General features: G+C 35.6%; 1 protein-coding gene and 1 long non-coding RNA gene across 2 annotated transcripts in view; one reads left to right on the top strand and one right to left on the bottom strand.

Moving 5' to 3' along the window:
* The window catches only part of LOC110464345, a 43,670-nt gene extending 41,711 nt beyond the window's left edge, over nt 1-1,959 (bottom strand). Inside the window, exon 1 of the long non-coding RNA XR_002464490.1 lies at nt 1,876-1,959. This is a non-coding gene — a long non-coding RNA (uncharacterized LOC110464345). The remainder of the gene's footprint in view (nt 1-1,875) is intronic.
* Nucleotides 1,819-21,503, top strand: LOC110464342 (guanine nucleotide-binding protein G(i) subunit alpha-like). Its single transcript, XM_021519522.1, has 8 exons — nt 1,819-2,537; nt 14,892-14,934; nt 15,477-15,618; nt 16,242-16,387; nt 18,171-18,299; nt 18,669-18,798; nt 19,652-19,805; nt 20,171-21,503. Exons 1-8 carry the CDS (start codon nt 2,432-2,434, stop codon nt 20,356-20,358), a joined length of 1,038 nt encoding a protein of 345 aa, XP_021375197.1. The 5' UTR covers nt 1,819-2,431; the 3' UTR covers nt 20,359-21,503.
* Nucleotides 21,504-22,242: the final 739 nt, after the last annotated feature.

Raw genomic sequence — 22,242 nt, 5'->3', positions numbered from 1 at the left:
TAATATTCTTCCAACTTCACAGGAGCTGTGATTATCTAAGTTGCTTCAAACAATTACTAATTAACGACCTTGTTTGACGAAAATATACGTGCATCGGCGAGCAAGATTCAGTGAGAACAGGTTATTGATTATGAATTTGAAGACGTCAACAAAACCACTGTGAAATATTTGATATAATATCGAGTGAAATATTCGGTACTTTGTTTTGTTTGTCTTAGTTATGTTAACTGAATTAAACCAATGATAACTTACAAGAAGAATGTCTCACCTGTTGGTTGTCTCACAAATTCCTTATAAGATGTAAGTAAATATTATTGAATAAAAATGGTTCAGCATCATGTTGGGACATTTGGACGCTACATAGGTACCACTAGCCAAATTTCAGTTTCTCTCTTGCTTTGGTGGATAACGTTGTCTAAGGTTTTGATGGCTATGATTTGCTATGAATGGCGTTACACATTTTTTTTATTTACGTCAGTATCTATAAAGTAAACAAAATGTGCCACCCAACCACCACCCCATCCCAACAAAGTAATTAGGCTTTATATTAGAATTATTNGGGGGGGGTATATATGCAAGACAAATACAAAGAATTTTTTAATACCTCCCTAGCGCTTTCATCAGGGGGACTGTTTATCTATGTTGACAGGACGACAACAACACAACACAGAAAGTGATGACGTTATGTACATTGTGACAACACAATACAACCTACCAAAATTGACGCCAAAATTAACAATGCACTTAAACGTCAACATTTAAGGAGCAACAAAGATTGTGTTATAGAAATAGATACATATATAGATAGTTACAGACATGAGTTAAGCAACAGACTTTTTCACATACATTTTTCTTTATTTATTCATGCAACGATCTGTGCTGTTAGAACAATTTAAATCAGATTTTAATATATCGATTAACACTGCTTCTTTTGACTCTCGCTGTACAGTGTCTTCTGTCGCTTGATATAAAGGAATTACATGGAACTTATCATTTGCACAAGAATGTATATGCTGATTAACAGTTAAAAATCTAACTTGGTTTTAATATCTATTCTATTATAACGTCGTTCCTTTCTATCGAAACCATCAACAAATGTATCATCATTTTTTAAAAATCTTAATCTAGCCCCTAAGGTGACAGTACCCAAATCGGATCACCAAACCTTCATTTTATTAAATCATTGAAAAATCTGAGGAGGAAGTATATTTATTTATGGTTGTATCAAAGGAAGAATATCGATGAGTGTTCTTACAAACAAAATTAGCACCCGGGGCTCACTTGAGATATTTATAGAAAGCTCAAATTGGATCAAGGCTTGAATTTTGCGGTATCTTACGCATCAAATGATTATTTTTTTGTCACTATATTAACATTTTATGATGACCTTTAGAATTAAATGACAAAAAGTATTTCTATAGTGTGAATTTATTCCTATAGTCCTAAACAGAATGCATAGTCGTCGCACGCGCCATTTTTTAAAAACGTGATAAAAACACCGATATTTGAGTTTGAATTAGGTTTTTCTTGTGCTATTTGAACTTAAAAACTAATCATCTGTAGACAAAAAAACGGTGCATGACTATCTATTCTAAGACTACATCATTGTTATAACTGATGTGTTGACATATTTATTTATTTATAAGTATTTTTGCAAAAAGTGAATCGATTTTGGTACTGATCCTATTTGGGTACTGATCCGATTTGGGTACTGCCTCCTTACATGTACTTCCCCTGCTTTAAAAAGCTGAGCATGTATGAAGGGCGATAAGTCTCTCATACATATCCGTGCGTGTATAGCTATGTGAAACACACGTATGTATATACATCAACACTAAACCGGAAAAGGAAGAAATTGAATTGATCTCTACTCACACTTCTTAGTTTTCTTCCTTGAGGGGATGTGTAACTAAGTTGCTTTTCACGCTCCGACTGGTTTATATACTTCGGTTCAGTCATGTACTCCGTTTACTTGTGACCGGCGAGTAATGCGATGGACTCTAGGATGATGTGGGGACAGACATCATAAACACAGCTAGTGGAACGGAGAGGCATATATTCAAGTTACAGAACATTCAGGACATTAGTTTAACCAAGTGATACAGGCAAATGAATACTACGCAGGAAGTTTTATTTCAAGGAAAATCGGAAACGCCCACAGGAATCTGCTAACTATTTTACTAATTGACTTAGGAATTCGACAAAACTTGTGTATTTTAGTAAATAAGAATAGCATTGTCTTGATACTATGCTACTTTTATTGTGATATATGATTGTAACAACTGTAAAGGACATTGTTTTGTGATGATGGAGTATTCCCCGGGAAGATGGTGAATTTATCCAGGAAGTTTTAATTTTTATTGTGTGTAAAAGTTTTACGTTCTGTGTTTTATCAAGATTTATTATATTTAACCCAAACGATTTATCAAAAATGGGGTGTGCTCTTACTGTAGAGGAGAAAGAATCCAAACGGATTGATAAAGAACTTCGCACAGATGGCAGTAAGATCTCCAGGGAAGTTAAGTTACTACTCCTAGGTAAGTATACGTAGTATTATCATTGTGACAATAAGTCTATCTATGTGTGTATTTGACTGAGACATCATTCAATAGCATAAACAAGACATGCTGACAGGCTAGAGATATACCATCCAAGTCATTTCCTTGTCAGTTATAACACAACCATGACACGGTTAACATATATTTGCTTGAATCAGGAAACGAGGTTGTGTTAACACTATTCTTAAACAATAAAGCGATAAACCTGAACTGCTATACTGAACCATGGAGTAATAAACTCTATTGAATCATTAAACCAAAGCTGAACTGTTACAATAAGCCATAGAACAATTAACCTTAACTGTAACCGTGTACCATGGGACAGTTAACTTGAAATATAACAAATTGAATAAAATAAATGAAAGATTCCGTTACGGTAGACGTTTTATTGTTGACATATTTTGGTAGGCTATGCCTACCGTCAGTGAATCGTAGAGTAGTGAACATAGACTGTGACAGTGAAAAAGTGAACTATACAAGAGTAATATGAACTGTAACAGTGAACCATAGCGGAGTGATATAAACTGTAACAGTGAACCATAGAGGAGTGATATAAAATGTCACAGTGAACCAAAGAGGAGTTATATTCACTGTAACAGTGAACCATAGAGGAGTAATATTAACTGTAACAGTGAACCATAGAGGAGTAATATAAACTGTTACAGTGAACCATAGCGGAGTGATATAAACTGTAACAGTGAACCATAGGGGAGTGATATAAACTGTAACAGTGAACCATAGAGGATTAATATAAACTGTAACAGTGAACAATAGAGGAGTAATATAAACTGTAACAGTGAACCACAGAGGAGTAATATAAACTGTAACAGTGAACCATAGAGGATTAATATTAACTGTAACAGTGAACCATAGAGGAGTGATATTAACTGTAACAGTGAACCATATAGGAGTAATATAAACTGTTACAGTGAACAATAGAGGAGTAATATTAACTGTAACAGTGAACCATATAGGAGTGATATTAACTGTAACAGTGAACAATAGAGGAATAATATTAACTGTAACAGTGAACCATAGCGGAGTGATATAAACTGTAATAGTGAACCATAGAGGATTAATATTAACTGTAACAGTGAACCATAGCGGAGTGATATAAACTGTAACAGTGAACCATATAGGAGTGATATTAACTGTAACAGAGAACCATAGAGGAGTGATATTAACTGTAACGGGGAACCATAGAGGAGTGATATTAACTTGAACAGTGAACAATAGAGGAGTGATATTAACGGTAACGGTGAACCATAGAGGAGTGGTATTAACTGTAACAGTGAACCATACAGGAGTAATATAAACTGTAACAGTGTAACAGTGAACAATAGAGGAGAGATATTAACTGTAACAGTGAACCACAGAGGAGTAATATAAACTGTAACAGTGAACAATAGAGGATTAATATAAACTGTAACAGTTAACCATAGAGGATTAATATTAACTGTAACAGTGAACAATAGAGGAGTAATATAAACTGTAACAGTGAACCATAGAGGAGTGATATTAACTGTAACAGTGAACAATAGAGGATTAATAGAAACTGTAACAGTGAACTACAGAGAAGTGATAAGAACTGTAACAGTGAGCCATAGAGGAGTAATATAACCTGTAACAGTGAACCATATAGGAGTGATATTAACTGTAACGGTGACCCATAGAGGAGTAATATTAACTGTAACAGTGAACATTAGAGGAGTGATATTAAATGTAACAGTGAACCATACTGTAACAGTGAACCACAGAGAAGAGATAAGAACTGTAACAGTGAACCACAGAGGAGTGATATTAACTGTAACAGTGAACCACAGAGAAGTGATAAGAACTGTAACAGTGAACCATAGAGGAGTAATATAAACTGTAACAATGAATTATAGAGGAGTAATATAAACTGTAACAGTGAACAATAGAGGATTAATATAAACTGTAACAGTGAACCATAGCGGAGTGATATAAACTGTAATAGTGAACCATAGCGGAGTGATATAAACTGTAACAGTGAACCATAGTGGATTAATATTAACTGTAACAGTGAACCATATAGGAGTAATATTAACTGTAACGGTGAACAATAGATGAGTGATATTAACTGTAACAGTGAACCATAGAGGAGTGATATTAACTGTAACAGTGAACCATAGAGCCATAGCGGAGTGATATAAACTGTAAAAGTGAACCATAGCGGAGTGGTATAAACTGTAACAGTAAACCATAGAGGATTAATATAAACTGTAAAAGTGAACCATAGAGGAGTGATATTAACTGTAACAGGGAACAATAGAGGAGTGATATTAACTGAAACAGTGAACCACAGAGAAGTGATAAGAACTGTAACAGTGAACCATAGAGGAGTGATAGAAAATGTAGCAGTGAACCATAGAGGAGTGATATTAACTGAAGCAGTGAACCACAGAGAAGTGATATTAACTGTAACAGTGAACCACAGAGAAGTGATTTTAACTGTAACAGAATATTAACTGTAACAGTGAACCATATAGGGCTAATATAGTGAACCACAGAGAAGTGATTTTAACTGTAACAGAATATTAACTGTAACAGTGAACCATATAGGGCTAATATAGTGAACCACAGAGAAGTGATTTTAACTGTAACAGAATATTAACTGTAACAGTGAACCATATAGGAGGAATATTAACTGTAACGGTGAACAATAGAGGAGTGATATTAACTGTAACAGTGAACCACAGAGGAGTAATATAAACTGTAACAGTGAACCACAGAGGAGTGATATTAACTGTAACGGTGAACCATATAGGAGTAATATTAACTGTACCGGTGAACAATAGATGAGTGATATTAACTGTAACAGTGAACAATAGCGGAGTGATATTAACTGTAACGGTGATCCATAGAGGATTAATATTAACTGTTACAGTGAACCATAGAGGAGTAATATTAACTGTAACAATGAACCATAGAGGAGTGATATAAACTGTAACAGTGAACCATAGAGGAGTGATATAAAATGTAGCAGTGAACCATAGAGGAGTAAGATAAACTGTAACCGTGAACCATATAGGAGTGATATTAACTGTAACAGTGAACCATAGAGGATTAATATTAACTGTTACAGTGAACCATAGAGGAGTAATATTAACTGTAACAGTGAACCATTGAGGAGTAATATAAACTGTAACAGTGAACCATAGCGGAGTGATATAAACTGTAATAGTGAACCATAGCGGAGTGATATAAACTGTAACAGTGAACCATAGAGGATTAATATAAACTGTAACAGTGAACCATAGAGGAGTAATATTAACTGTAACAGTGAACCATAGAGGAGTAATATAAACTGTAACAGTGAACCATAGCGGAGTGATATAAACTGTAATAGTGAACCATAGCGGAGTGATATAAACTGTAACAGTGAACCATAGAGGATTAATATAAACTGTAACAGTGAACCATAGAGGAGTAATATTAACTGTAACAATGAACCATAGAGGAGTAATATTAACTGTAACAGTGAACCATAGAAGATTAGTATAAACTGTAACAGTGAACCATAGTGGAGTGATATAAAATGTAGCAGTGAACCATAGAGGAGTAAGATAAACTGTAACAGTGAACCATAGAAGATTAGTATAACTGTAACAGTGAACCACAGAGAAGTGATATTAACTGTAACGGTGAACCATACAGGATTAATATTAACTGTAACAATGAACCATAGCGGAGTGATATAATCTGTAATAGTGAGCCATAGCGGAGTGATATAAACCGTAACAGTGAACCATAGAAGATTAGTATAAGCTGTAACAGTGAACCATAGAAGATTAGTATAAGCTGTAACAGTGAACCATTGAGGAGTAATATAAACTGTAACAATGAACCATAGAGGAGTAATATAAACTGTAACAGTGAACCATAGAGGAGTGATATTAACTGTAACGGTGAACCATAGAGGATTAATATTAACTGTTACAGTGAACCATAGAGGAGTAATATTAACTGTAACAGTGAACCATAGAGGATTAATATAAACTATAACAGTGAACCATAGAGGAGTTATATAAACTTTAACAGTGAACCATAGAGGAGTTATATTAACTGTAACAGTGAACCATAGAGGAGTAATATTAACTGTAACAGTGAACCATAGAGGAGTTATATTAACTGTAACAGTGAACCATAGAGGAGTTATATTAACTGTAACAGTGAACCATAGAGGAGTAATATTAACTGTAACAGTGAACCATAGAGGAGTAATATAAACTGTAACAGTGAACCATAGCGAGTGATATTAACTGTAACAGTGAACCATAGAGGAGTGATATTAACTGTAACAGTGAACAATAGAGGATTAATATTAACTGTAACAGTGAATCATAGAGGAGTGATATAAACTGTAACAGTGAACCATTGAGGAGTAATATAAACTGTAACAGCGAACAATAGAGGAGTAATATAAACTGTAACATTGAACCATAGAGGAGTAATATTAACTTGAACAGTGAACCATATATGGCTAATATAAACTGTAACAGTGAACCATATAGGGCTAATATAAACTGTAACAATGAACCATAGATGAGTGATATTAACTGTAACAGTGAACCATAGAGGATTAATATTAACTGTTACAGTAAACCATAGAGGAGTAATATTAACTGTAACAGTGAACCATATAGGGCTAATATAAACTGTAATAATGAACCATATAGGGCTAATATAAACTGTAACAGTGAACCATAGAGGAGTAATATCAACTGCAACAGTGAACCATAGAGGAGTAATATTAACTGTAACAGTGAACCATAGAGGAGTAATCTGTGATATTCGACGAAAGAGTATTAAACTGCGATTATCGCAGTCATATTTTTAGTCAACTTAATGTATCAAACGTGTAACCTACCATATAACAGATCGTAATAGAGGTAAAACCATAACTTTTTAATGAACCATATAGGATTTTTACATTTAAATTTGGTTGGGTTAACATAGTCATTAACTGTAAAAATCACTGTACTAGTTAAGGATCCCAATATCACTGCCACAAACTGTTACTGTGCACTGCAAAATTGGGGTTTTTTTTCGGAAACGCTGTAGCTTTGATTTATCATTTCTGAAACGAACGACATTCATACATTGTGGATCTTGTATACAAAAAATTGAGATTAAAAATTAACTCGGGGTTGTTTAAAAGTTACAGTGACGGAGCGAGGGTTAAGGTAAATGTGACGTACGACTTAGAAGGATAGCTTATAGGTAAATTTGACAGGTGGCGTCGATCAACATGTCATGTTCTTGATAGCTTAATAATGTGATACTCCTATATATGTACCAGTGGTTGACTAAATACCGCAAGACATGATCTGTGTTACAGAACGGGCTCTGCATTGATTGTCGTAAATCATAAGAAGGTCCCCGATTCGAGTGTAAAGTTACAAGCTTATTTTATTTTGAGTGTATCAATCAAAGTATGGCAGCACTATGTCACTATAACTTTCTGAACGAATGTCATGTTTTTCTCATGCAATGAAAATGCATCTTTTGTAGACATTAACAAACCACAAATACACACACACCACACACATAGACTTTTATAATGGTGAACGTCTGGGAGAGATGACTAATATCAATTTAGATACATGTTTGTTACACATCTTCTAAACAGCGTAAGTTCAAAACAAACCAGGATGTGACTCGTACCATCTAAACCAAAGCACCGCAAATATCATTCGGTTGTCATTCATAATTACAATAGATGTTGCGTCATGGTCAGATCCTGGGTTTTACAGCTAAATATCACTACACTTTTATTCCTCAAATGAACCTCCTTTCCCAAACCTGTTGTGACGTTACATTTAACTTCTTTTCCCAAACTTGTTGTGACGTTACATTTAACTTCCTTTCCCAAACTTGTTGTGACGTTACATTTAACTTCCTTTCCCAAACCTGTTGTGACGTTACATTGAACCTTTGTTTCCCAAACCTGTTGTTACGTTACATTGAACCTTCCTTTCCCACACCTGTTTTTACGTTGAAAGCACGTTTACGCTGTCAAAATGACGGTCAATCCGTTTACAAATAGCACATTGATAACTTTATATCCTCATAATTTCAATGTACACCATATATCTAAACGTATCATTTTGAGGTCGTTTAGAATGGATACAACCAAATTAATAGACATTTAATTCAAGAGAACATACAGCGTTAAAACTCAATTTTCTCATCTTATTTTCCATACACAACTGTATTTGTACGTACAACTGCTACCTTCTCCTCAAATATAATAGGACAGTTCAGGACAATGGCAAAATGTGATAATATTCGGACCGATGACACCCGTCTTCTCTCCACGCCCCTCCTACTATCCAACACAGGATAAGGAGTTTAGATTTGAGAGACGCTTGGATTGTTATCTTGAGTTATGACCACCCTGTCAGTGGTTATATTTTACACTGGGAGATGTTTAGCTAATAGGTCAAAATTCATGTTTTTATCTTTGTCCTATATCCGAGGTGCTATAGTATATAGAAACAATAATGCACACTATAATGTAAAAATCGCCTGACACATTGTATACTTACTTGTCTAGCTGGAAAACCTACACTTAAATACACATTATGAGGTGGACTTCCGGCCTTGGTATACAGCGAGGCACTTAACGTACAAGGAAATAATACAGCATAGATTATATATATATACAAGCTACAAACTAGTGTTAAGTGTATACAGCGACATTCATTCCCTACTGTAGTCATCTATCCGCAAATCAACCCTTCCTTTCTCATGTTTGTTATTACGTTATACTTGTTGCCCTTCCTTTCTCATGTTTGTTATTACGTTATACTTGTTTCCCTTCCTTTCTCATGTTTGTTATTACGTTATACTAGCCCTTACTTTCTCATGTTTGTTATTACGTTATACTTGCCCTTCCTTTCTCAAGTTTGTTATTACGTTATACTTACCCTTCCTTTCTCATGTTTGTTATTACGTTATACTTGCCCTTCCTTTCTCATGTCTGTTATTACGTTATACTAGCCCTTCCTTTCTCATGTTTGTTATTACGTTATACTAGCCCTTACTTTCTCATGTTTGTTATTACGTTATACTTGCCCTTCCTTTCTCATGTCTGTTATTACGTTATACTAGCCCTTCCTTTCTTATGTTTGTTACTTCGTTTCCCAAACCTGTTTTTTATATTGGAACTTACATCCCAATTACTATTGTTACGTTACATTGAACCTTCCATTCAAAAACCTGTTGTTCCGTAACACTGAACCTTCCTTTCCCACACAAGATATTTTGTTACATTGAACCTTCCATTCCCAAACCTTTTTTTTACGTTACACTGAACCTTTCTGTCCCAAACCTGTTGTGACGTTACATTGAACATTCCTGTCCCAAACCTGTTGTGACGTTACATTGAACATTCCTGTCCCAAACCTGTTGTACACAAGATATTTTGTTACATTGAACCTTCCATTCCCAAACCTTTTTTTACGTTCCACTGAACCTTTCTGTCCCAAACCTGTTGTGAGGTTACATTGAACCTTCCTGTCCCAACCCTGTTGTGACGTTACATTGAACCTTCCTGTCCCACGCCTGCTGTTACGTTATACTGAACATTCGTGTCCCAAACCTGTTGTTACGTTACATTGAACCTTCCTGTCACAAACCTGTTGTTACGTTACATTGAACCTTCCTGTCCCACACCTGTTGTTACGTTACACTGAACCTTTCATTTAACATTTCTTCCCTGTTACTGGTGTAACGTTAAACTAAATCTACCTTTCACACACAGTTCTGCACTATATTGACCCATCTTGTCCTGCTACTTTTTATTACACAGTTTTTCCCCACAGCAGTTTGTTATGTTTTAATAATACTCCCTTCCTTTCATTACTTGTAATTCTACATAGAACCCTCCTCATGCTAGTTTGTTACGTTTTATAAATCATTTACTTCCCACACAAGTTTGTAACGTATACTTAAGTAACGCTTACTTTCCTACACATGCTATTTTTACTTTTCTAGTTTATCACGGTGTTATAATTAAACCTTTCCATTCCCATACTAGTTTGTGTTTTACAATGATTTGTACATGTGGTATGCCCTTTAGAATACGCGATTGCAGTGATTTTTTATTTTAAGTGACAATGAACCTTCCTGTCCTAAACATGTTGTTACGTTACATTGAACCTTCCTGTCCCAAACCTGTTGTAACGTTACACTGAACCTTTCTGTCCCAAACCTGTTGTGACGTTACATTGAACCTTCCTGTCCCAAACCTGTTGTTACATTATATTGAACCTTCCATTCCCTAACCTATTGTAACGTTACATTGAACCTTCCTGTTCCACACCTGTTGTTACGTTACATTGAACCTTCCTGTCCCAAACATGTTGTGACGTTACATTGAACCCTACTGTCCCAAACCTGTTGTTACGTTACACTGAACCTTTCATTTTCACACATGTTGCTTCGCTTCATTTAACATTTCTTCCCTATTACTGGTGTAACGTTAAACTAAATCTACCTTTCACACACAGTTCTGCGCTATATTGACCCATCTTGTCCTGCTACTTTTTATTACACAGTTTTTCCCCACAGCAGTTTGTTATGTTTTAATAATACTTCCTTCCTTTCATTACTTGTAATTCTACATAGAAGCCTCCTCATGCTAGTTTGTTACGTTTTATAAATCATTTACTTCCCACACAAGTTTGAAACGTATACTTAAGTAACGCTCACTTTCCTACACATGCTATTTTTACTTTTCTAGTTTATCACTGTGTTATAATTAAACCTTTCCATTCCCATACTAGTTTGTGTTTTACAATGATTTGTAGATGTGGTATGCCCTTTAGAATACGCGATTGCAGTGATTTTATTTTAAGTGACAATGAACCTTCCTGTCCTAAACATGTTGTTACGTTACATTTAACCTTTCTGTCCCAAACAAGTTGTAACGTTACATTGAACCTTCCTGTCCCAAACCTGTTGTTACGCTTAATTGAACCTTCCTGTCCCAAACATGTTTTACGTTACACTGAACCTTCCTGTCCCAAACCTGTTGTTACGTTACATTGAACCTTCCTGTCCCAAACCTGTTGTGACGTTACATTGAACCTTCCTGTCCCAAACCTGTTGTGACGTTACATTCAACCTTCCTGTCCCACACCTGTTGTGACGATACAATGAACCTTTCTGTCCCAAACCTGTTGTGACGTTACATTGAACCTTCCTGCCCCAAACCTGTTGTGACGTTACATTGAACCTTCCTGTCCCACACCTGTTGTTACGTTACATTTAACCTTCCTGACCCAAACCTGTTGTTACATTATATTGAACCTTCCTGTCCCAAACCTGTTGTTACGTTACACTGAACATTCCTGTCCCAAACCTGTTGTTACGTTATATTGAACCTTCCTGTCCCAAACCTGTTGTGACATTACACTGAACATTCCTGTCCCAAACCTGTTGTTACGTTACACTGAACATTCCTGTCCCAAACCTGTTGTTATGTTACATTGAACCTTCCTGTTCCACACCTGTTGTTACATTATATTGAACCTTCCATTCCCTAACCTATTGTAACGTTACATTGAACCTTCCTGTTCCACACCTGTTGTTACGTTACATTGAATCTTCCTGTCCCAAACCTGGTGTTACGTTACATTGAACCTTCCTGTCCCAAACATGTTGTGACGTTACATTGAACCCTACTGTCCCACACCTGTTGTTACGTTACAATGAACCTTCCTGTCCCAAACATGTTGTGACGTTACATTCAACCTTCCTGTCCCAAACCTGTTGTTACGTTACATTGAACCTTCCTGTCACAAACCTGTTGTTACGTTACACTGAACCTTTCATTTTCATATTGCTATGTTGTAACGTTAAACTAAATCTACCTTTCACACACAGTTCTGCGCTATATTGACCCATCTTGTCCTGCTACTTTTTATTACACAGTTTTTCCCCACAGCAGTTTGTTATGTTTTAATAATACTTCCTTCCTTTCATTACTTGTAATTCTACATAGAACCCTCCTCATGCTAGTTTGTTACGCCTTATAAATCCTTTACTTCCCACACAAGTTTGTAACGTATACTTAAGTAACGCTCACTTTCCTACACATGCTATTTTTACTTTTCTAGTTTATCACTGTGTTATAATTAAACCTCTCCATTCCCATACTAGTTTGTGTTTTACAATGATTTGTACATGTGGTATGCCCTTTAGAATACGCGATTGCAGTGATTTTATTTTAAGTGTGCATGACACTCATAACATTTTATTGTTTGATATGGTCACATTTGTCTCAAAAACAGTATGATGCCAGGCACCTGTTGAGTTACATCAAATATAGAGTATCTCCTATACCGGACACCTGCTTTTAACAACATGGTCGGCTTAGAACTATTCTTTGATCGTCCTTAGTTATTTAGTTTTTTGTTTATCATCATCTGTTGAAAACGTTTTTAGCATGATGTCATGGGTTATTTGTAATGGTGGTAATTTCCCCAATCCCATGTTAACCCTTTAAGTATGTGAAGTATGCATGTTGCTATCGTGATATCTACGTGCTCGGGCAGAAGTCTCCGTATCATTATGAAACTAGTAAAACCTCTTTGGTATTAAGGAAATGCTATACTTACGCCTGAAGCCTAGGTAATGCACATGTGAAAGTGACTGTGTAGTGTACGACTCTATAACGAGGAACGGGTGTGTACGATTAGAGCATATGTATAATGTTGAAAGTGATACAACTGTCCCACTCCTTTACAACAGGAAACAAACCATGTAATGTGTGTTTAAATAAAGACTTTTATTACAGCAGCGTTCAGTATTTACGAACATAAAAACCCAGGACGATATTGCCTGGTAGAAATATTTTATGTTGTCAGCTTTATGCTAATGAAGGTATTAAAAGGAGTTAATTCTTATACAAACGGTATCAATAAAACATTTTTAGGAAGAATGTTACGTTTCACGTAACTATTGCATAATACAACTGATAAATAAATGTATGTCCATGTAGTGTAGAACTATAAAATTCGTGCTTTTGAAGTAATTAAATTCAATAATCTTGTTAGCACGACACGCCAATGAGGCTGAAGGGAGGTAACACATAATGAACTGCTGTGATGTAGTAACCATATAAGATGCTGCTCTACCTCATCCATTGCTAATTTCAAATAACTGGAATTTTTGTTTTATTAAGCATTTCTTGTGACTTTTTCTTTATAATGAAGACAAAATATCAAATAAGCAATTAACAAATTATCGCCCTAAATCATCTGAAGTTCCATTGCGAATGTGTGTCATGGTATACTAGAATCATGGATTTCATTATCAAATATAACAAGCAGAAGTTCCACTCCATGTTTGGGACATAATAAAATCCTCTGACCTCTTGTAGTTAAGTAAATAGGGCCAAGTAATTGACCTTGCAGTTCAGAAGAGCCTAAGTGAGTTATGTAGCTAAGTAGTGGTGTATTGAGTGTAGTTTAGCAGGGCTCTGTAGTGAGGTTTAGTGAGCTAATTTAAGCAGGGTCCTGAGGTGTGGTATTGTTGTTAAGGGACGTTCTCTAGGTGGGCCCTGTTATTATGTGACGTTCTCTAGTTGGGTCATGTTGTTCTTGAAAAATTGGAAGATTTTATATTTAACGTTTGATTCTATTCACTTTTGTAAGCAAACTTCGTTTACTTCCGTATTTACCTATTATTTACCAATTTCCATGATTTTGGCTTTGTAATTGTTTATAGACAATTCTACCACGTCTGTGATGTAACGACGGTTTTCATTGGTTAAAAAGAGTGCACTATTGAGCGATATACCATGCGCGTGCCAATATCCAATGCACGTGAAATAGTGCGCACGCAAGCGGCCTTCGTTAATTATTTTTAACAACATTTTCTCACCCTCGTTATATATTCCACCATAATGCACGCACATATGTTGATTATTTCTAAATTATACAGATTGTTAAATCTTGTTTGAAACTATCAGAGATATCAAAGATGATAATTACACACAAACAGGTGACCGCATCTTTTCAAATTTGGTAATAAATACAGTATGTCAACAAGAAATCATACTGCTTCATACGGCTATGTTGTCCGTCTAAGAATCTGTGATGATTGGGGCCAAAAAGTTAGAAACCTACTGTTAACGCTTATATTTAAGTGAGGCTTTATCGACAAATAAAGAAAACTTGAGCATGAGTTTTACAAATCTCAAATGATATGGAAACGAAATTAAGATGATTTTGATCACTTTAGAATAATATCTATTGTCTTCAATGCATCGTCATCAAACCTATATCATTTCCATTCCAGGTGCTGGGGAGTCTGGGAAGAGTACAATTTTAAAACAAATGAAGTAAGTGTCCATTTAGTGTTCATGTAATGTACAATTTTACCACTCAAAGTGATTTGAGAAGTGAATTTAGATATTTTGCAGCCTGTGTGTATATTTCGTTTCCAACGTTCACGAAATGTTCATAAATGCGTCAGCATATTCCCGATCACTCGACTGCTTTTGGATATGATATGCGTATATATTGTTATGTGTTGACATAATACACATATTGTGACGTACAAACAGACAATAACCAATTTGTTAACAAGTTATAATAATCATTCCAAGGTTTAAAATGTTGCTTTTTCGTCGATAATGCCCAATGATTTAAGTTAATCACCGTTGTTTTAAGTGATCTAAGATTTTCTGATAAGAATCAACAACAACAACGTTACTACCAACAGCCAAAAGCCAAACTACACAACAAAACAATGTTGTCGAGAAAGCCTAATAGGTTATGGATGAAGTTAATCACCTTCGTTTAAGTGATCTACGTTAGNTTTTTTTTTTTTTTTTTTTGCTGATTGTGTTCTCATTTTCTTGGAATGCTATTACCATTACAGAATCATCCATGACCGAGGATATACGCCAGAGGAGTGTATGGAATACCGACCAGTGGTGTATAGCAACATTTACCAGTCCATGACCACCATCATCAGAGCTATGGGAAATCTGAAGATAGACTTTCAAGATCCTGAACACGCTGTCAGTATAATTACCTAGTCCGGTATTTAATACTGTGTTGTGATAATTATCGTCAGATATAGAAACAACATTCCTAGTTTCTACTGTAGCATTATAATCACTTGTGAAGTGAAACAGGACCTCCATTTCACCTGAGTAGCACCATCTTCATTGTTCTCTCCATGTTTGAAAAATAAACCATGGGAGTGGGCTGGGGGCATTAGTAGTGTGATATAGGCAGAATATAGAAATTAATGGGGGAATGTACACAATCCTCCCTTCTGGAAAGATAACATTTTATTGAATATTGCATCTTATACAAATTCAAAAGGAATTGGACAACAGGTGTAATGCGAATACAAGCCCTCTCCCTTGCGGAAATAATTGTTTTTAGTACACAGTCTTCTACATTCTTTTGAATGCAGAAAAGAAACAATTTGTTTTAATTACAAGACAGTTACCGTTTTATTTGTGTTATCTTTACGATAGTCATTGTTCTTAATGTTATTTGAATTGTATGCGCTGTATAAAGGTAAGTATTTTTTTAATTTCAGCGATAACTAATCAAAAAAACAAATCTTGATATTGTTATATCTGATTTATCCTTACTGAATGTTACCGTTATTATATATTGTTTTAACCAGGAGGATGCGCGCCATTTATTTGAGTATAACATGGATGGAGGCCTGAGTCCTGTAGCGGATATCCTACAACGGTTATGGGGTGACGGGGGAGTACAGACCTGTGTCAGTCGTTCCCGGGAATACCAACTCAACGATTCTGCAGAATAGTGAGTCACACCAGAACAGCTTGTTTACTACTTCAACGGAAGATACTCTGAATGGCATTTAGTTGGTTGTTATTTTTTTGTTTTTAAATTGATGTGTTGTAATTTATCATTGTATAAAATCGCCCAAGCGCGACTTGTAATATAACTACGAAGGTTTTTTCCGATTTCGCTAGTTTTAACATTTTGCACACCTTTATTTTGTATCACGAACCGTTTACAGTTAAAAACACTTGTAATTACATTGCATTGACATTCAGCCAACATGAGAAATTTGTTTTATAAAAATTTAGCAAATCTCATATCTCTTCTCGAAACGGTGAATATCTCAACAATTCTAATCTATCCTAAACAATGTTGGTCTGTATTAATAACCTTAGTCACTGGTTTTCAAGTTTACGTTTGTATTTAACCTTTTTATGCCATTCCCTTAAATATGTTTTATCTACTTTTATTGGCACTAATTTCATTTCCTTAGACATGTTTAATTTACTTTTATTGTCCCTTATAACCTGTGTTTGTTGGCTGAATCCAATATCAATGATGATAATTAATTGTCAAGCAATCTGCAACGGCTAAGGTGCAAAGTTCTGGAACCCCGCCTCATACAAAACTAAAAACTCGTCTTAAAAAACCAACAATCCACCCTCTACAATACTAAAATCTCATCACATACAAAAACGCAACCTCGTCTTATAAAAATCCCTCCACCTACTCAATATTATACCAAAACCTCATCACATATAATACCACAACCTCGTCATATAAAAAAGCACAAACCACTCAATACAGTACAAACACCCCTGCATGGAACTTGTGTGGGAACCCTCTGCAGAACTTGGGATTTGATTTTGTGCCCTTTACTTGGAGACACAAAAGCGACCAACACAAATCTGCTGCACCCATTACAATAGTTGTGATCTTTCTATTTCTCTTTACTTAAAACTACCTTTTATTTCCTTGTGCTTTGCTTGGCAATACCTCACTTTTGGCTTTAATTTTGAACGTTCGCCCAGGTGTGAAAGGCAAGGGACTCTGTCCCCGGGACGGAACACACAAAAGTTAGTAAAAATGGTAATTGTTATTCCCTGCTTAGTGTTAAGAAATTGGGGAAATGGCAACAATTGGTTCACTCGTTGTCAGTATAATGTGACCGGACGGAATGCTGCGATGGGTGTCTTGGTCTTAGTATTTCAGTGAGAGAGCACTATAAAGTCGGCATCAGATCCACGCTACCACAAGGAGGAAAATACAACAACATACCCTGCCTCCGGCACACATGCACACATGCATGCATACACAACATACATGGAGGCACGTCCTTAATTAACCTAACCTGTTATTAGGATGTTAAACAAACAAAAACCAAAACAAAACTGATCACATACAAAAATAAAACTATAATCACTAGAAACACGAAGAAAGGAAGCACTTTAAAAAGTTAGTTCAAAGATGCAGAAAGCCAAAGAATGAAATATCCGTGTCTTCAGTGTTCGGAAAAACTGTAGAATATATTATAAAGATAAATGTGCCTACGATAAAAGTCTGTACGGCGTCACACACGTACAGCTTCAGGCGACAACTGATCATTTATATTTAAGCTTCATGATATTTAGTATAAACTATGTCAGAATGAATTCGAGTTACACCATTTATGAAACACCACAACCTTATACTGTCTGTGTATTTATCATAAACACACAACATCACAGTAAGCCATCTGTATAACCGTATCAACATGTATACGTGTGTATAATTAAATGTGATGTCCATGTTTACTCACCAGTTACCTGAATGAATTGGAAAGGATATCCACGACCGGATATATACCGAGCACCCAGGACGTGTTACGAACACGAGTCAAAACAACAGGGATAGTCGAGTCCAGGTTCCTGTTTAAAAGCGCGCATTTTAAGTAAGCATTGTCAGCTTTACCAGCGCTATTTCCTCATTGTTCAAGCTTACCATCAATAGGATTTCTCATACAACAAAATGTGTATTTTAAGAAATATTACAGCATACTTTGTATCATTAAAGAATGTAACTGTCGAAATCATGTATTTGTTTATTGGAATGAAAGCCGACACTTCTTTTTATAACATTTTTACTACCATGTCAATGTTTTATTTATAAACATGCATGAAAATGCTTTATCGAAATTTACACGATATTACAATGTCCATACCTGTGTTAAATTTATGAAACGTGAAAAGCAAAGTGACAATAAATCACTAGTTCAAGATATCTTACTAAACAATATCAGAATTTAATACTATGTTTATAGAATGATCGACGTCGGAGGACAACGAACAGAGAGGAAGAAGTGGATCCATTGTTTTCAGGACGTGACGTCAATTCTGTTTATTGTTGCTATGAGTGAATATGATTTGACCTTAATTGAGGACGAAGACGTGGTAAGGCAACTAAACGGGAAAACTATTTTAACTCTCACTTTCACTAACTGATGATTTCAAACAATGCGTGTTTAATTTTATAGTAAATCAACATTGAATTTTTACAGTTTCTGTGCCATTATAGGATATTTTATAGGATCCTGTAAACTTACTGGATACTTACAATATGATATGGTGAATTTTAATACCAATTTATTTTCCATTGATGCATGCTTTGGATTTTTACCCCTTTTGACGTATTTAGTTTATGTTCGATGTTTTTCTTTTTTTGAACGTCTGCTTTTATAGTGTTGTTTGGCCCTAAATGACTTGAATTTCATAAGGGGTATAACAAATTCAAGCACACACAACAAATAAATCGCTAATTGCCATGCGATATCAGCATTTTACCATTGTGCCATCTTGTCACCTTTGTGTTGAACCGTTTCACCATTTTGCTACAAACGACAATTTAAACAACCTCTTAAATCTGCAAACCAGTGCAGGTTCGAGGAAAGAACAAGCATGCTGTATCGGACTGTATGATCGTAGGAGGNAATCGGGGGTTTTCGTCTGTGCTTTTGACACAGGGGACACGGCGGGGGAGATGAAATTTGATCTGCTTCAACTATTGCAACACTTAGCATTTTCTTTTTAGTTTCCTATCCTTTCTGTCTACTGTCTTTTCCCGGTGGTGTCTCCCTGGGCAGCCTTCTTCATATGACTGGTTGGTGTAAGGACGTTAAACCCCAAGCATACAAATCTTAATTCTGCAATATGGAAGAGGAATACAAGTAATAAAAACTGCATCAATTAATTATAAAATATGACTGTCAATAAGCTGTATAATTATGTAATTTGTAAATGGTTTCAGAACCGAATGGGTGAGAGTTTACGACTGTTTGATTCCATCTGCAACAACACGTGGTTCGTGAAGACCTCCATGATCCTTTTCCTGAACAAGACGGACTTGTTCAAGGATAAGATATCTCGATCACCACTCACAGTTTGTTTCTCCGATTATCAAGGTATTGTATTGTTTTATATTTATTACAATAGTGTAACATGCATTCATCTTTTAGTATAGTTTTATCGTTGGTGTATTGAAAAGATATTCTAAACAAAAAGTATTACGTCACTTTGTGAATTGAACAATGACGTCGATTTGTTGAATAATTTTAACTAATGGAAATATTTGAAGGTTGTGCCAACCTAGAAATGTATTCAAGTTATAAATACAATACCTAGATAATAATCAAAGAAGTGTTACACAAAAGTCAGCAAAATTATATACAGCAGGTATCCCAATGCGGATGTAAACGCCAAACACAATTAGTAATAAAGACAGCTGAACACGTGAAAGGAGATGGTAAGCATTTTTTTTTCATTTTAGGTCAGAACACCTTCGCAGAGACAGGACCATACATTCAGTTTCAGTTTGTGAGCACCAACAGACGCGAGAACAAGGAAATTTACTGTCACTTCACATGTGCGACTGATACCAACAACATTCAGTTTGTGTTCGATGCAATCAGTGACATTATTCTTAACGAAAACCTGGAAAGTATAGGTTTAAACTGACACGTTCATGTGCTATGTAGATATTACAAAGTAATACTTTATTGAAAAGTTTTCCGTGAAGGCAAGCACCCTAGAAAGGATCTTACTCTATGCAGCAGTATAGCGTGTCAAACGTAGTTACTCTATCCAGTAACAAAATACCACGTTGCAAAATTCACATGTTTGAAATTTTTGTTTCAAATATGATGAATTGACAAGATGTTCCCTACTCACGGTTCTACCGTAAACCGTTGACGAACACCGTATGACTTCTGTCCTTCCTGTAATACATGACTTTGAGTACGATATTAAGTATGGTTTAACATAAATGACTCGTGGATAAAAAAAAATCCTGTTTCCTATTTCGCAAGCGTCTAGCACGTGCGAGCTCCACTGGTAAGACTGATATTTGATATGTTTAATTTGAAATTAGATTATATTTTTCTCAGGTCAGAAGTAATCATGTGTATTTCTCATTTGTTTTTGTTGACCATTCATTGGCCCCAGTGACCTCTCCTGTGTTGATGGGCAGTTAAGCATGTTAAAAAATAATGATACATAATTCCTACAACGTATTGTGTTAAGTGTATGACTGTTTTCGCCCAGAAAAAAAAACAGTATGTACGTGCGAGTTCCTAACGTGTCTGAATATTGATGGGCGTGTTTTTCACCTGTTGTCCCCCTTTGCAGACTTTTTTTCTGGCTTTACTCGTTCTTTTCGCTTGGCTATTGAATAAGATACTTTTAAACTAAAGAACAACATCGACGCGGCTTTCCACCAGAAAGCACAATTTCCAGGTTCGTCGTCGTCTAATCTTCATCTTCAGGTTTAATCATCTTTGTGGACTTACCATGGCATATCAACGCAACATCAGCCCTGCAATTGAGTGTCATCTCTCACATATAGTGATTGATCTCAATCGTTGCTAAACAATGTAGTCCTTATACTGTTTCCTATTAAGTATACGACAATGCACCACTTAATGAGAAGGCGTGCGCGAAGAAATCGGCTTCTGGAGAGCCCCGTCTGAATTTATTTTATTATGTTATTTCGTTGTCAGGATATACTCGATACTGCATGGGTAGCCCTCACTTACGCTCTCTGCACCTCTGGAATATGTCATAGCAAAATTAAAGTCAAGAATATAGCTGTTTGATTGGTCTCAGATGAACAAACCTGACCAATCGCTAGCTGGCTGATAACTGTCCTTTTGAAGATTACAGAGGAGCAACACCCAACTTCAAAGCTAGCCAATGTTTTCCGTTACGCGACCACGATATTATTTTGATGTACATCAAATGATCGACCTAGTCTTGTCTTATCACACTGTGTTAACATTTCACACATAGTTTACATAAGTAGTTTCAAAAGAATTGATGACATTCAACTTTTAACGGATGTTGTATCCTACTGTTTAACCTTTTGCCGCGTTTTGAGGAAAATACAGGGTGAAGCTCCATCGATCTTCACTCTTCACTACTTAAACTAGTGTCTATGAATGCGTTAAATGCCGTAAATTTACTGAGCAGAAAATAGAGTGTTGAAAGTGGAATAATGATAAGTCGTGTGATGTTAAAATAAAATGTTTCCTTTCTAAATCTTTGTCGGCAATTTGGAGTAGTGCTTTTCCAAGAATTATGTTTATGGTTAACGATTTCCTCAACCATAACCACAACCTCTTACACATAATAAAAATGAACATAGTCATGTGATATGTTTCAACATCCAAATATAGTCTCTTTGATTGAACTACAATATCAATTTCTTTTGTATAACGACGAATGCTTGATTTGTCATTTCACAGTGTATGCAAATCCATATATTGAGCACATGAGCTTTGTAAACAGGTAACTACCCAGTATGACTGTATCATAATCACCTAGTCCCATACATAGAATTGCTGG

Source organism: Mizuhopecten yessoensis, unplaced genomic scaffold (assembly GCF_002113885.1).
Source record: "Mizuhopecten yessoensis strain PY_sf001 unplaced genomic scaffold, ASM211388v2 scaffold10985, whole genome shotgun sequence".
NCBI lineage: Eukaryota > Metazoa > Mollusca > Bivalvia > Pectinida > Pectinidae > Mizuhopecten > Mizuhopecten yessoensis.
This window is presented reverse-complemented; position numbering and strand designations above follow the sequence as displayed.

Bases quoted from the DNA above. Each gene is read 5' to 3' on its own strand.
- LOC110464342 (XM_021519522.1), top strand. From the start codon at position 2,432: ATGGGGTGTGCTCTTACTGTAGAGGAGAAAGAATCCAAACGGATTGAT. The intron at 2,538-14,891 runs GTAAGTATACGT...TTTCCATTCCAG, and splicing joins AGTTAAGTTACTACTCCTAG to GTGCTGGGGAGTCTGGGAAG. The intron at 15,619-16,241 runs GTCAGTATAATT...TGTTTTAACCAG, and splicing joins TTCAAGATCCTGAACACGCT to GAGGATGCGCGCCATTTATT.